This window comes from Benincasa hispida, chromosome 10, assembly GCF_009727055.1.
Source record: "Benincasa hispida cultivar B227 chromosome 10, ASM972705v1, whole genome shotgun sequence".
NCBI classification, from domain to species: Eukaryota; Viridiplantae; Streptophyta; class Magnoliopsida; order Cucurbitales; family Cucurbitaceae; genus Benincasa; species Benincasa hispida.
Window position 1 is genome coordinate 59,561,047 of NC_052358.1, and position 14,172 is coordinate 59,575,218.

At 30.4% G+C, this 14,172-nt stretch overlaps 2 protein-coding genes across 3 annotated transcripts; both read left to right on the forward strand.

Moving 5' to 3' along the window:
• Positions 1-2,271: 2,271 nt before the first annotated feature.
• Positions 2,272-5,665, forward strand: LOC120087793 (ras-related protein Rab7-like). The gene is made up of 7 exons (XM_039044695.1): positions 2,272-2,618; positions 2,711-2,737; positions 2,893-2,992; positions 3,087-3,233; positions 4,623-4,703; positions 4,781-4,926; positions 5,333-5,665. Exons 1-7 carry the CDS (start codon positions 2,560-2,562, stop codon positions 5,400-5,402), a joined length of 630 nt encoding a protein of 209 aa, XP_038900623.1. The 5' UTR covers positions 2,272-2,559; the 3' UTR covers positions 5,403-5,665.
• Positions 5,666-8,816: 3,151 nt separating this feature from the next.
• On the forward strand, positions 8,817-12,054 carry LOC120088717 (violaxanthin de-epoxidase, chloroplastic). 2 transcript variants are annotated; one of them, XM_039046149.1, is made up of 3 exons: positions 8,817-9,253; positions 10,609-10,988; positions 11,136-12,054. In XM_039046149.1, the coding sequence occupies exons 1-3, from the start codon at positions 8,951-8,953 to the stop codon at positions 11,896-11,898; spliced, it is 1,446 nt and encodes a 481-aa protein (XP_038902077.1). In that variant the 5' UTR covers positions 8,817-8,950; the 3' UTR covers positions 11,899-12,054. The 2 variants fall into 2 exon arrangements, with proteins under 2 accessions (XP_038902077.1, XP_038902076.1); XM_039046148.1 differs by having other exon boundaries at positions 10,609-12,054.
• The last annotated feature ends 2,118 nt before the right edge of the window (positions 12,055-14,172 follow it).

Below are 14,172 nucleotides of genomic sequence, written 5' to 3' on the forward strand. Positions count from 1 at the left end.
TTTTTCTTTTTTCCTTTTTTTCTAATTTTGAAGACTAAATTAGATCGAGAGAGGCAACCCCTAGAATTGAATCTTGCATACCAATAATGATTAAATTAAGAGTTTAGTCGATTAAGGGTTGTATCTATTTGATCAAGTTAAAATGGTCTAATAATTTTTCAAATTTTCAATGTTACGTCTAAGGAATTTTGATATTATTTTTTTAGAAAAAAATATATTTGATTTGTTCGATATTGTATAATATAATTATGATTTTTTTTTTTATTTTATTCAAAATTAAAAACTAAGTTTGTAATTTTAAAATTTTAGGCTCGGCTTGGTAGCTATTTAAAGCTCATTTAGTAGTCATTTCGTTTTGGTTTTTGGTTTTTTAAAATTAAGTCTATTTCCTTCCCATAATGATGATTTGTATGTTTCTTAAGTACAATGGTTGAGTTCTTAGCCAAATTCTAAAAACAAAAACAAATTTTTAAAAACTACTTTTTTAGTTTTCAAAAGTTCTTGTTTTTTGAACCTTTCGTAAAAAATGGTAACAAAAGAACAAATTTAGAGGTGAAAGTAGTATTTGTAAACTTAATTTTCAAAAACAAAAAATAAAAAACAAATGGTTACCAAACGGGACCTTAGTTTTGAGTTTTTAATATTTAGTTTTTGAAAATTAAAGCCTATAAACACCCCCGTTCACGTCTAATGTTCTTGCATTGTCGTTTGCCTTTTACCAATATTTTTAAGAAACCAAATCGAATTTTGAAAACTAACCAAAGTTTTTAAGTCTTTTTTTTTTTAATTTTTAGAATCTATCTAAAAAGTCAACACTTTTATTTAGAAAGATGCAAATCATGGTAAAAAAATTAAGAATAAATAGATTTAATTTTCAGAAGCCCAAAACTAAAAACCAAAAGGTTTTCAAACAGAGATCTACTAACTAAAACACAAATCTCAATGTTTAATGAGATAATAAAATAGCCAAAGAGAGTGTTCATCTCAGTGCAATTGACATGACCTTTCTTACTAGAAGTTGAAGTTTGATCTTCAGTTCCTACAATTGTTGTATATAAACAAAAAAGATTAAATTATAAAAATTGTCTATTAACTTTGTACTTTGTGTAAAAAATGCCCATGAACTTTCAAAAATTTTAAAAATACTCTTCAATTTTTAAACAAAGCTAAAAAAATGCTCTTGTTGTTAGTTTTGAGTGGAAACCATTAAACTTTTACTTCAAAAATACCCCTTAAGTTCCAAAAGTTTCAAATATACCTTTACTTAGAAAAAAGATTTAAAAAAATACCTTAAATGTTAGTATATTAATAAAAACGGTTAATACCTCATTGCAAAAACAACTTTAAAATAAAAAAAAATAAAAAATAAAAATGCTCATACTATTAATATGATGATCAAAATTTGTTTGAAGTTTTCTTAAGTTCAGAAAAAACAAATTTTAAAACAAATTATATAAATATCATCATCTTTTTTATATCAATACTTTCATTTTTCTCTCAATTTTCCAATTCTTAGCTCTCAACAACAAAAAGTCCAAGTTAAAACATAAAATTCTATAAAATCTCACAAAATTCCAAAATCAAAATATCCCCTTACAACATTCCAAAAATGATAAATAGTTAAACAAAATAATATATTTAATTATTGAAACACATTCAACTAATAAAGTACAACTTTGTTAAAACATTTAAGTCATAAAATCGCTTGATACTTTTTTTTTATTATAATCCATATATCCTAATTTATACATGCAGTCTTATTTATTTACCTGTTTTAGATAAATAAATGTTATACAATTAATAGAAATGAGAATAAGAGAGAATTAAAGAATGATGAGAGAAAAAAAGATGGAAAATAGAAAAGTAGGATGATATTGATAGCTTTTGTTTATATATCATTAAGGATATTTTTGAATTTTTTTAAGTTTAAAAATAATTTTAAAATTTTTTAAAATTTAAAAATATTTTTGCCATAAAACACTAATAGTTTATATTCAAAATTAACGATATTTTTGATTTTTTTTAAGTTTAAGAATAATTTTGAAAATTTTAAAAATTCAAGAGTAATTTTTCTATAAAACACTTATAGTTTATATCCAAAACTAAGAGTAAGGTTACTTTATAACTGATTTTGAAGGTTAGTATTTTAAAAAATTTTGAAAGCTTTCAACAGTATTCTCAACCCAAATACAAACTTTAGAGATATTTTGTATAATTTAGAGGGGAAAAAAACAACAAATAAACAATAAAATAAAAGGCTCCGCTGGCGCCCTGAGATTTGGTTTGGCCTCACATGTCATTGCCTTCGTCAATCAATACACACAGGCCGAATAAATGGAAAAGTAGAAACACACAAAGCAAAAGGATCACAACGAAGATTCAAGAACACCCACCTGAAAAATTTTTGGTTTGAAACTTTTTTCCACTGATCACCATCTTCGATTGCCTTTCTTCCCCGCAAACCCTTTTCTTATTTTCACTTTTTTCACAACAAAACGCCCCAAAATTTTGCTGTCCATTGCAACTCTCTTATGATTTACCTTTCTATTTTCTGTACCAATGGAAGTTTCTGCTACAAAAAGAAGGCTCCTCAAAGTCATCTTCCTCGGTGACAGTGGGTGAGCTTCATTTGTTCTGTTTTGCCTTTGAATTTCCTTCCAATTTGCTGAATCTGTTTGAACGTACATTGCTGTTTTGTTGAAATTTTCAGAGTTGGGAAGACATCTTTGATGAATCGGTATCCTTTTTCATCTGATGATTGATAATCGCATTTTGTTCTTTACTTAGTTTATGTCAGTGGTGATCTAGCTAAATACTTCAAAGTGTTTGTTGAAATGCCTGAGAGAAATTTTGTTCGTTTTTGTTGTTGTGGACTGTTAACAACTGATTTAGATATGTGTATAAGAAGTTTAATCTACAGTATAAAGCAACGATTGGTGCTGACTTTATGACAAAGGAGCTACAGATTGATGACCAACTTGTCACATTGCAAGTGGGTAAACCATAGTTTTTTATTATTATTATTTGCTTTTTAACATTATGATCAGTTAAGCAATTTTTCTGATATTTTAATGTGTTTGAAAAAGGTTTGGGACACAGCAGGGCAGGAAAGGTTTCAGAGTCTAGGGGCTGCATTCTATAGAGGAGCAGATTGCTGTGTTTTTGTCTATGATGTGAATGTGGCCAAATCATTTGAATCACTAAGCAGTTGGCATGAGGAGTTTCTCAAGCAGGTTTGACCTTGTTTATGCATGATTGTTTTATTTTTCAAGTGGCAAAATATTGTACATCTCCTAGATCTGTAGGTTAACAAGTTTAGTTTATGAACTTTTTAAGACTTGTTAAATAGATCATGGACTTATTTGACATAAATTTGAACATTCACAGAGCTATTAAGTGTAAAATTAAAGATTTTTTAGATACTTTTTAAAAATTAATGACAGGCATAAAACTAAAAATTCATGGACTTTTCAGATACTTTTTATAGTCATCAACCTTAATAGACACAATCCTCAAAGTTTGGGGATTAAACTTATAATTTGAACATCTTTGTATTATTGTGAAAGTTATGTTGTTTTGAAATTTGTTAAGAGGGTATCGTACTTATTTGTGGGGACCTAAATCAACATGCTATATTTTCTTCTTTGATAAAAGGCTTTTGCTATTTTTGTTTTCTTTCACAGAAATACATTCTCTTAAGTTTTTTCCCCAAATGAAACTTCTACTAATGTATTAAGAATACTTTTGGAGTATAAACAGTTTAAAAATTTGTTGTAAAACTTATATTGAAGTCAACATGCTATGCTTTTTCATACTTCTTCAATTATCCTCATTAATTTGCAGTTAGCATGTGTATATGCTTGATCAAATAACCATCAAATACTTTTAAATGGTTTCAACTCAAACTTGTTCTTGATAATATATTTTCCTTTCGTTATTGATATCTAATTTTCCGCATTGCATTTTTTTCTAATGATGGACAGGCAGGGCTAGCCGATCCAAAACCATTTCCCTTCCTATTATTCGAGAACAAGATTGATGTAGACAATGGATATCACTAGTTTCGGAGAAAGGTATGAAATCCTTACGGCTTGGCTACGTCCATTGTCTACATTGATCTTGTTCTCGAATAATAGGAAGGGAAATGCTTTTGGATCGACTGACCCTGTCTGTTCAACATTAGAAAAATGCAATGTGAAAAACTAGATATCAATAACAGGAGGAAAATATATTATCAAGAACAGGTTTGAGTTGTACAAGCGGTACCTAAAGTCAACCTGCTATATTTTCTTTTCTGATAAAAGGTTTTTGCTATTTTTGTTTTCTTTTACAAAATACGTTCCAAGTTTTTTCCCCAAATGAAACTTCTACTAATGTATTAAGAATTCTTAGTATAAACCGTTTAAAATTTTGTTGTAAAACTTATACTGAAGGCAACATGCTATACTTTTCATAATTCTTCAACTATCCTCATTAATTTGCAGTTAGCATGTGTATATGCTTGATCAAATAACCATCAAATACTTTTAAATATTTTCATCTCAAACCTATTCTTGATAATATATTTTCCTTTCGTAATTGATATCTAATTTTCCACCTTGCATTTTTTGAATGTTGAACAGGCAGGGCCAGCCGATCCAAAAGCATTCCCCTTTCTATTACTCGGGAACAAGATCGATGTAGATAATGGATGTAGCCGAGCCGTAAGGATTTTCAAATTTTTCTCTGAAACTAATGATAAAGTTAATCCAAAAATTATATGAATCCTCCTTGAGTGTAGGTCTCAGAGAAAAGAGCAACACAATGGTGTGATTCCAGGGGAAACATGCCATACTTTGAGACCTCAGCAAAAGAGGATTATAATGTCAATGAAGCATTTCTTTGCATTGCAAAAGCTGCATTAACCAATGAAGAAGAGCAGGACCCGTAAGTTTGAAGATTCTAATTTTCCTTGTGATTGTATCTTCCATAAAATAAATAGTGCCAACAAAGAATGAAGGTCTACATAAGCACTTTTCATACATAATTTTGCATGTTTGATAGTAATCTAAAGTGTTTTAAAGAGAGAAAAAAAAGAAAACTAAAAGTGTCTTCTAATGGTTGGTTTTACACTTTTGTCGATTTTTATACCATCAGAATTGATTTTGAAGGCTTTCTATCCATTTTGACTGAAGTGATTATAATCAAAGTACTTATAGAAAAGATTTTCAAAAATATTCTTTATAGAAGTTCCGTCTGGGGAATAAAGAAAGAAAAAGTGAGTGAAGTGACTGATTAGGAACATGTATTGGATACATATATTAGAGCTTACATTAAATACTATCATTTGCAGTTACTTTGAAAGTATCTCTGAATCTGTTTCTGAAGTGGAGACAAGAGGAGGAGGAGGCTGTGCTTGTTAATATTCGTCTTCTACAAATTCAACAACTTTAACATGAACTCTTTGATTGATTTGAAGTTTCCTGGTATAATAAATATGTTAGTTATTCTTTGAGGTATTTATTCCATTTTATGTAAATTAGTATTTATCCTGACATTTCCCTTTTCTTCTTGTGAACTTCTGAGAACAATTGATTCAAGTTTGTAAAGAACCAATAAAATTCATTGGTTAAACTTTCCATTCATCAAGGAGTGTGGGTTCAAGACTGTTTTGAACTTCCATCAACTTTTAATTTAATATCTAATAGGCTTTTGAATTTTTTTTTTTTTTTTTTTTTTTTTTTTAATGACGAATAAGTTCTATCAAATAGAATATCTACTTCAGAACCAACAAGAAAATATCCCATTTTAATTGGTAACTATAAAACAAATTAAAAAAAAAAGTTTAACTATATGTAACCATATATATCTGCTTGTGATCAATTTATAGATACCAATAAGAAAATACATAAGATCAAAATGAGCACTATGTATTATTGACCTCGAGGTCAGTATGATAAATGTTGAACATAATATTTACATTAGAAAACTTATGTCATTTTAATTGGGATATAAATTTAAGCATCTTAGGGGGAATTGTTACAAAGAGAATGAAAATTCAAGGAATCTGATCGAGTCCATAGAAGTTCTTTACTTTTGCCTTGTCTGGCTCGACTCAATCTCTTAATCTTACGGGTGTTGGATTGTACAAGACGAAATATTGAGTTCATGCATGAGACACAATATTAGTTAAAGTTCTACCTCCATTGCCTTCACAAACAAATATTGTAGGATGTTATTAGTGACAAATTCTCTAATCCAAGAATCCTTCCCTCACAGTCTCCAAATTTCATATTGGGGATGACCTCTTTGATCATTGAATTTACAAACAGTACCATAGCCACTGCCACTCAAGCCCCCAATCCAATTTTCATATACATTTATTGGTATAAATTTATGTTCGTGGTAGTCAAAATGACATACAACATTTGTTGAGAGAAACGTTGTATATAAAAATTGAATAATACTAGTAAACTGATTACAGTTTAAAGGATACATACAATTATAGTATATACATACTAACACTTTAGATCTTCGAGAGATTCAATAGGTAGTCAAGGCACATTTGCAAATAATTGTTGTCTTGAAGACTTATTTGCTCGGGCATATGCTGTCAATCAGACTACAATGATTGTTTTAACATAATACAACGACTAATTCTAGTAAAACAACGATCTATAATTACTTGAATCTGACAAAATTCCTAGATACTTGCTTTCAGCTTAGCTCAACATTAAAAAGAAAGAAAGAAATAAGAGAAGACAATTTCTCAAATTATAATGAAGGCATCCATGAAACAAGTTGATATTTATAGGCTACCAACTTAGTAATTTTATATATAAAAAAATTGAGACTTATAGAAATATCCGTCGATATCAATATATTCACTATATCCATCGATATATTGGTAAAATCAAAATCTTTAAGATGAATTAGTATTATCTAATTAAAAGAGAAATTGGAGGAAATGGCAAAATTAGGTTTGTATTTTGATTTTTGTCAAAAAAAAAAAAATGAAAATAATAAGTTTTTTGGTCCGATATGGTCGATTTACGATTTTTCCGAGTACAGTGTAATTTCTATACCGTGTGTAAATTCTCAATATAGATACAGTGTAAATGGAATAATCTATTATGGGACCATGTACCATTCTCAATAGAAATATAGTGTAAATGAAATCTTCAGTTACGAGACTTTAACCTAACGAATTCAAAAGAAAAATGTACTAGATTTTTCTTCCATTTTAAAATTTGAATTGGCGGTTGCGTATATGTTTTGATTTGAATTAATCAAAAAAATATTAAGAATTAATCAATCTTTAATTTGTTTATCACCATTTTGATTTTAATTTATAATATATCTTTAGATTTTACATTATTTTATTTGTTTTTTTATCATTTTAAATTTGGATTAAATTTTTTCATCATGATTAGAGTTTTACTTAATATTTTATACATATTATCATCTAACAAATTGTATGTTACATTTAAATTTTATCGTTTTTATATTTTTCTTAATCATCTTTTATTCATTATCATCTTATTATATTATTATACCATTAATTTGTCTTTTTGGTAAACAAATAAGTATTCATTTTTCTAATCTGATTGTTTTTGTTATGGCTCTACAACGAGTTAGACTTCTTTTATAGGTTTTTGTGGTTGATGAAATTATAAATACAGTGTAATTGTTGAATCTTAAATGAAAATGGAATTATGAATACAGTGTAAATGTAAATAAACGAGTTTCCTTTCTGATTTTTCTCCCTCGAATTATATTTCAATTTATATTTTATTATTAGATTAGATTTTATTTAATTACTTATCGAATTAATCACAATAAACAAAAACTTCTTGATTTTCCTCTCCAATTTATATTTGAATTTATCTTTTATTATCAAATATTTTTTTAACATAGAAACACAAAAAAAGGGCTTGTTGTACTTAAAAAAAATATATAAATAGGAATTAAACTTTAAATGTTTGAAATATTGTGCGTATATATATAGTTCAATTTATTACTATTACTTCTTATCATCATCATCATCATCATCATCATTATTATTAAAATAACATAACAACTCATTTTCTTCACTTAGTGTCCCCAAAATCTTTTTTTCTCCTTCTCAATCTCATGTCTACGATTGTTGGTTCAATAACTCTTTCTTGAATTCCATTATCTTGGCTAGCTTTTGACGACCACCCTTGCCAGGTCGTCGACCATTTTCCCTTGCACACATATTTCCTGCTTTTATTTCCACTTTAAACATCATTTTCAACAACGACATTATGGGATTGATAGTGTTTAAAGTTGACTTTCAAGATCCTATGACCAAAATGTTCACATAGAGTGAAAAAGATGAAATTCCCTATGGTTTGGTGTCATATGCAATCATATTGTTGCAAAATTTCTTCAAATATTCACTTGCCAACAACAACTTCATTAGTACAATCAACTCTCTCTTTCTCACCTTGGAGTAAGTCTATTGTTGTGGACATCCATAAGTTTCTAATGACTCCCATCGTCTGGTCGTCATCTTTCTTTGCATACATGCGTTCTATAGGCAGTTCGAAGCATTAAGGATCATATTGGGTGATTTTTAACATTTGCATCTAGAATGTTTAGATACTATATATTTGTGGTTCTAGAATGTAGAGTGTATTTGTAGTATGTATCTTTACATTTTCGTTTGTATTTAATTCTTTTTAGGAATAATTTTATTATTTACTATATAAATTCGTTTTGTCTTTTTTATAATTTTAAAATATTTTTATAATTTTTTCAAGATTTGTTATTTTTCAATAAGAAGAACCCACATACCACATCTTATCATTTCTTGTAACAAAAAGTGAAAAGGGAACCACCCAAGTTCCCAACAATGGACGAAATAAGGGATAGGCATAGACTACACAACTGAAAAAGGCCATCGTTATTTTGGAAAAAAAAAAAAAGAAAAAGAAAAATAAGCGCCATGGCTATGGAAGTTCAGTTGTACTTGAATTCAGGAACTAGAATCGGAAAGGGATGGCTTCTGAACCGGCATTTCCAGTTCTTCCTTTCAGATCGAAAAGCCGCTCATTCCGCTACTCTGTCGATGTCCAGCCGTCGACCAACTGTTTCTCGTCGGCGGCTCACAGTTCCACCGCCGGTGGTTGCGGAGGCGAACAAGACCACGGTGATGGCGGAAAATCCGGTGAGAATAGTGGCGATTGTTGGTGAAGGAAGTATTAGCCCCTTGAAATCCACTCCTTGGGAAGAAGTTATGCTTCATACTGTAAATTTCTTTCTTAATTGCACTTTCCAATGACTTCTTTATTTTAATCTTGAGTAGAGGACTCTGAAAGAATAATAATGAAAAGATTAATTATCATTTTTTGTATTTGATTATTGAGTTTATAAACTCTAATTTCATGCTAAAGTTAGCAAGCTCTATTGACATAAAATATGTATCGGGATGTTGTGGAACTCGAAAAAATAAAAAACCACTAATGAATTTCTTTGTTCCATTTTAAGAAATGGAATTGGCTGTTGTGCTTTATTTACATTTGAAATGTCACACATAACAAGAATGAAACTGAACTTGCCTATGAGAAAAATACTACTACTTATCAACACAATTCTTTTCTTTAGGTAGCATGTTGATGTGTATGAAAAAAGTTCATTCTTCCATTCTCATGGAGCCATATATGCTAAAGGAAAGCAAAAGAAAACACATCCTCCATTGTATCATGAGTTAGGATCCTAAGGTTCTTTTTCTTTTTCTTTTTTTTCCTTCTAATTTTTTAATTTTGTATTTCTGAGTGTTGTGGCTAGCTTGCATGCATCTCGACTGTTTTCACGTGCAAATCTTCTACATTTGGTTGTTAGGATATTAGATTGGATGTGAATGTGGCCATTATGACTTCACCTCATTTACTCCAAATCACTTATTTATATGGGCTCTTATTGACCATTAAGTAACAAAATTAACACAACGATTTCGAGAAATCTGGCTTAGATAGGCTAAGTAGAATGAATTCTCCATCATACATGTTAAGATCATGCAATGACTATGGACACCAAACACACCATTAAGGGCCAAAAGTGAATGAATTCCATTCCTTCACAAGGCCACCAACCAATGAGAATATCCAGTTCTTAAGGAATTTAACCTTCAAGAGTGAGAAAAAGAAGAGGGACAAGAAGGATTGACAATGAAGAAGATAATATTTTAGTCAACTACTCTAAATTTCATGATTAAGCATAAGTATATATGTATTTTGATAAGCTTCTCTGTTGTTATCTTTATATTTTGCAAGGCATAATGAATGAGAAGATGTTTTATTCAATGTACTTCAAAAAGTTATTTTCAGTTTGTTTTTTCCATCAAGGCACTAAAACAGAAACTAGTGATGTTCTTTATCTTTTTGCAGTGCCTATCTCCATAAATGCTATAGAAGCTAATTCATCATAAATTATTACTGGGATTAGCTTCAATTTTGTCAAGAAATGGGAAGAATAAGAAGAAGAAAAAGAAGATTTTTAGAAAAGATAAACTAGAACATTAGCATTCTCTGTATTTTGCAACCTCAAAATTTGCCTTATCATAATGGTTTTTACCTGTTTTTATGATGTGCTTTATACAAACAGGCGAAACGACTAAAATGGATCGATGAAGGCTATGAAATGCATGTCTTTGCTGATAGTTTCTGTAATGTAACTCATCAAGATACAGAAAGCATTCAAATCATAAGTGAAGCAGATATTTTGATCGTAGTTGCTGTCACAAGTAAGGATTCAGTCTTATGGATACAATCGCACTGCGAAAACATCCAAAATATTATTTGCTTTGAATCCGCAGCGGAGTTAGTTAACAAATTAGGGGGGTTATCCTTTCCTAGTGAAACTAAAGGAAATGTACTGGAAAACTTTTTTGGAAATTCTCAGCTGTTGGAGAAAAGAAAGAAATCTGAGGAAGTAGTGCAGACTGTATTTGAGGCATGGGATCGTCGAAATTCAGATGATATAAGGTTCTGTTTATTGGTTATAATCAATGCATATATAAAGCCTGTTCCTATACTGAAAAATCTAAGATCAAAAGGTTTTTCAACTCTAAACTGCATGGTAAAGAATTGTGGAAGGCAAATATTGAATTGTCTGATGGATGCTAATTGTAGGAAAGCTCTTCAATGCTTGAATCAGTGCAGCCCAGTGGATCAAGTATGCAACTACAGGTGCATTGCTTCATATGAAAGTCCAAATCTTGAAGCATTTTCATTATGTGTGTTGCAAAAGCACAATTGTCTCGACTTGGATGCAAAAGTTCCCGACAAGCCTTACGTGCAACCAATAGAGCGATTTCGAGGGAAGGAGCTATGCCACGAAATGGCAGAGGATCTTTTTGTTGGTTGGTTAGGGAGTTTGAGGTGGAGTTGGCGTGTAGTAGCTGGCCAAAACCCTGCTTATGATCAGTTTCCCTGTCAATACCAACTGTTTTACAGAGGGAAAGCGAGAGGATCATTCTGGTATGAGCCGGTTTTCATGGTGAAAACATTGGAAGGAAAGATGGTGTGGAGGCGGCGAAGATATCGAGTAAAGAGGGGAAAAACTGCAGGAACATTCTTGTTCAGTGTGTTGGATAATGGTGTTGTTTCAAATGAGTTTTGGAGCATTGTGGATGTATGTGATGATCTTTCTTGGGGCTTGTTTCATTATAATGGCGCTGCTCGAGCTGCGGGACAGTCGTATACGGGCGCAGTTCTTGTTAGTCGAGATGGTGCATACCCTGAAAATGATCATAAAAAAGAGAGAGTTGTTGCTGCTTTGGAGAAATGTGGAATAAAAGAGTGGGAACTCTTTGCAGTTGATAACAGCTCTTGTTCAGATCCTCCTCTTGGAATTCCAGATGGTTCAACTTTGCATTCTGTAATTCAGGTTTAATTACATTAACACTGATTTTATCAAGCCTTTACTATTGGAAACCACACCAAAGTAAATAAATAAAATTAAAAAAAAAAAACACGCATACTCTATTCTTCGACTCGTTTTGGTCCTTGAACATTTAAAAAGTTGATTTTAGTCTCTAAACTTTAAAAAGGGATAACAGTTATGGTTCTTGATATATTATTTTGTCACTAAATATTTACATATTCAGTACTCATCTTCAACTAATTTTGTGATTTGAACATGTGCTCGTGGTCAAATACCTTAAATACTCAATGCCATATTATCAAAATTTTAAACAAAATAAAGGTAGGCACCAAAATGATAATTTTTTCTAAAGTTCAAGCAGTCATTTTAAAAATTCAAATACCAAAATAAAAAAACGGCCTTTATTCCATAGATGACCAGAATTCAGGCGAATATTATAAGAATAGCCATAATTCACTATTTATTGGGACAGTAGCCAACAAATCTAGGTGAATTTATATAAACGAAAATAAGTATTTGAAAACGATGATGAAGAAGAAGAAATGTTTGAAAGAAGTAGATTGATTGAAACACTAAATATAAAATTGACCATTTTTAAGATAATTTGTGAAAGGAGGTGCACTAAAGGGTGCTTGGAGCAATGAATTAGTTATTATAGTCCCAGTTTATTATAATTGGGTTATGATAGTTGTTTGTGTTTGGGATAGATTATTTTAGTTTGGGTTATAATAATATGTGTTTGAGGTGTAAACTATTTTAGTTTGAGAAAAAAATAGTGAATACGGTAGCAAATGAAGGTTTTGAAATAGTGTTGATCGTAGCTAATTAGAGATTTTGAAATAGTTTTTACTTTATTATATTTTGATGATAACCTTTGCTCTAAACGCCTCTAAAGTGTCTAATAAATTTTCTTTACAAGGAAACTAATCCTAAAAAGCATTGAATGTCCGCTACAAATTTTGATGCTTGCCAATTGGCTATATGGTTTGGATTTTAGTTGGGCCAGTAGCTCCCTTCTTTGTTAATAATGCATTCTAAGAAATTGATAGATGATTTGAGAAATGTGCATTTTTTTTTGTTATATACAGTTGACTGGCTGTTAAGATCTAAAAAATTTTATGAAGTAATTAAATGATCTCCCTAGCTTTTGCTATATACTAAAATGTCTTCAAAATTCACGATAAGGTTGAACCTGGTTCACGAGACGTGCATTAATGTATTAAGAGTGTTTGAAAGCCCAAATGACATAACAAACCATTCATATAATCCTTCATTTATTTTAAATGTTGTCTTCCACTCACCTCTTAATAGATAACGTGAAGTAAAAGAGACCATCATAGAGATTTATGTAGTTCACTAAATAGTGTTTAGCTACATGTACGAGGTAGAGAGAAAATATTTTTATTAGAGAGAAGAATACAAATTATAGAACTAAAGGCACATACCACACTTCTCTAAACTCGCCAACATGATAAAATGCATATGCAGGTACCCACTTTTTAGGTCAAATATTAAAAGATCATTGAACTCTCCCTAATTGGGAGGTATAGGAAAAGGTTTTATTTCTCTACTATCAATGCATATGCGTCAAGATCCATCCATTTTTTTTTAATGGTAAACAATCTTGGAACACCATAAGGACTTAGGCTTGGCCAAATGTGTCCCTTGCCAAGTAAATGATTGCACCTCCTCTTGTAGTATTTTGTATTGTTTAGGAGTCATTATATAATGTGGTAGATTAGGCTTTACAACTCCTAGGATCAAGTCTATGTGATGCTGAATAATATCACCCAAATATGGTAATTTGTTTAGGTCTTCCAAGATAGGAGTAAATTCTTTTAGGAGTTTCGGTAATCAAATTTTTGTACAAATGATATGATTTGGGAGGCCCAATTGAAAATTAATCACCTATAGAAAAAGTAATGGAAAGTGACTTTTTGCTGACGGTTGGAGTTAATGTCCTATATCGAGTATATCTTGTACTTTGTAAAGGCAAATTATATATCTAATAAAATAAGAGGTAATTTATTAATGTTTAGACTGCATTAAATCAATCCAATAAACTAAGATCCAAGATTATTTTATGAAACTTAAACATGTATGTGGAGACATACAGGTAGATCACGTTTAAGTGATAACCTAAACAGTCTCTAGTAAATGGATAAAGTTGGGTATCTTATCCTGGTGACATTACCAATATGACCTGCTTTGTAGATGTTACAATTATTGTAAAGTGTTATAAATGATCTGTTTCTGATCATTCATGTAGAGACATCTGAGCGA

Bases quoted from the DNA above. Each gene is read 5' to 3' on its own strand.
- LOC120087793 (XM_039044695.1), top strand. From the start codon at position 2,560: ATGGAAGTTTCTGCTACAAAAAGAAGGCTCCTCAAAGTCATCTTCCTC. The intron at 2,738-2,892 runs GTATCCTTTTTC...CAACTGATTTAG, and splicing joins AAGACATCTTTGATGAATCG to ATATGTGTATAAGAAGTTTA. The intron at 4,704-4,780 runs GTAAGGATTTTC...CCTTGAGTGTAG, and splicing joins ATAATGGATGTAGCCGAGCC to GTCTCAGAGAAAAGAGCAAC.
- LOC120088717 (XM_039046148.1), top strand. From the start codon at position 8,951: ATGGCTATGGAAGTTCAGTTGTACTTGAATTCAGGAACTAGAATCGGA. The intron at 9,254-10,608 runs GTAAATTTCTTT...TTATACAAACAG, and splicing joins AAGAAGTTATGCTTCATACT to GCGAAACGACTAAAATGGAT.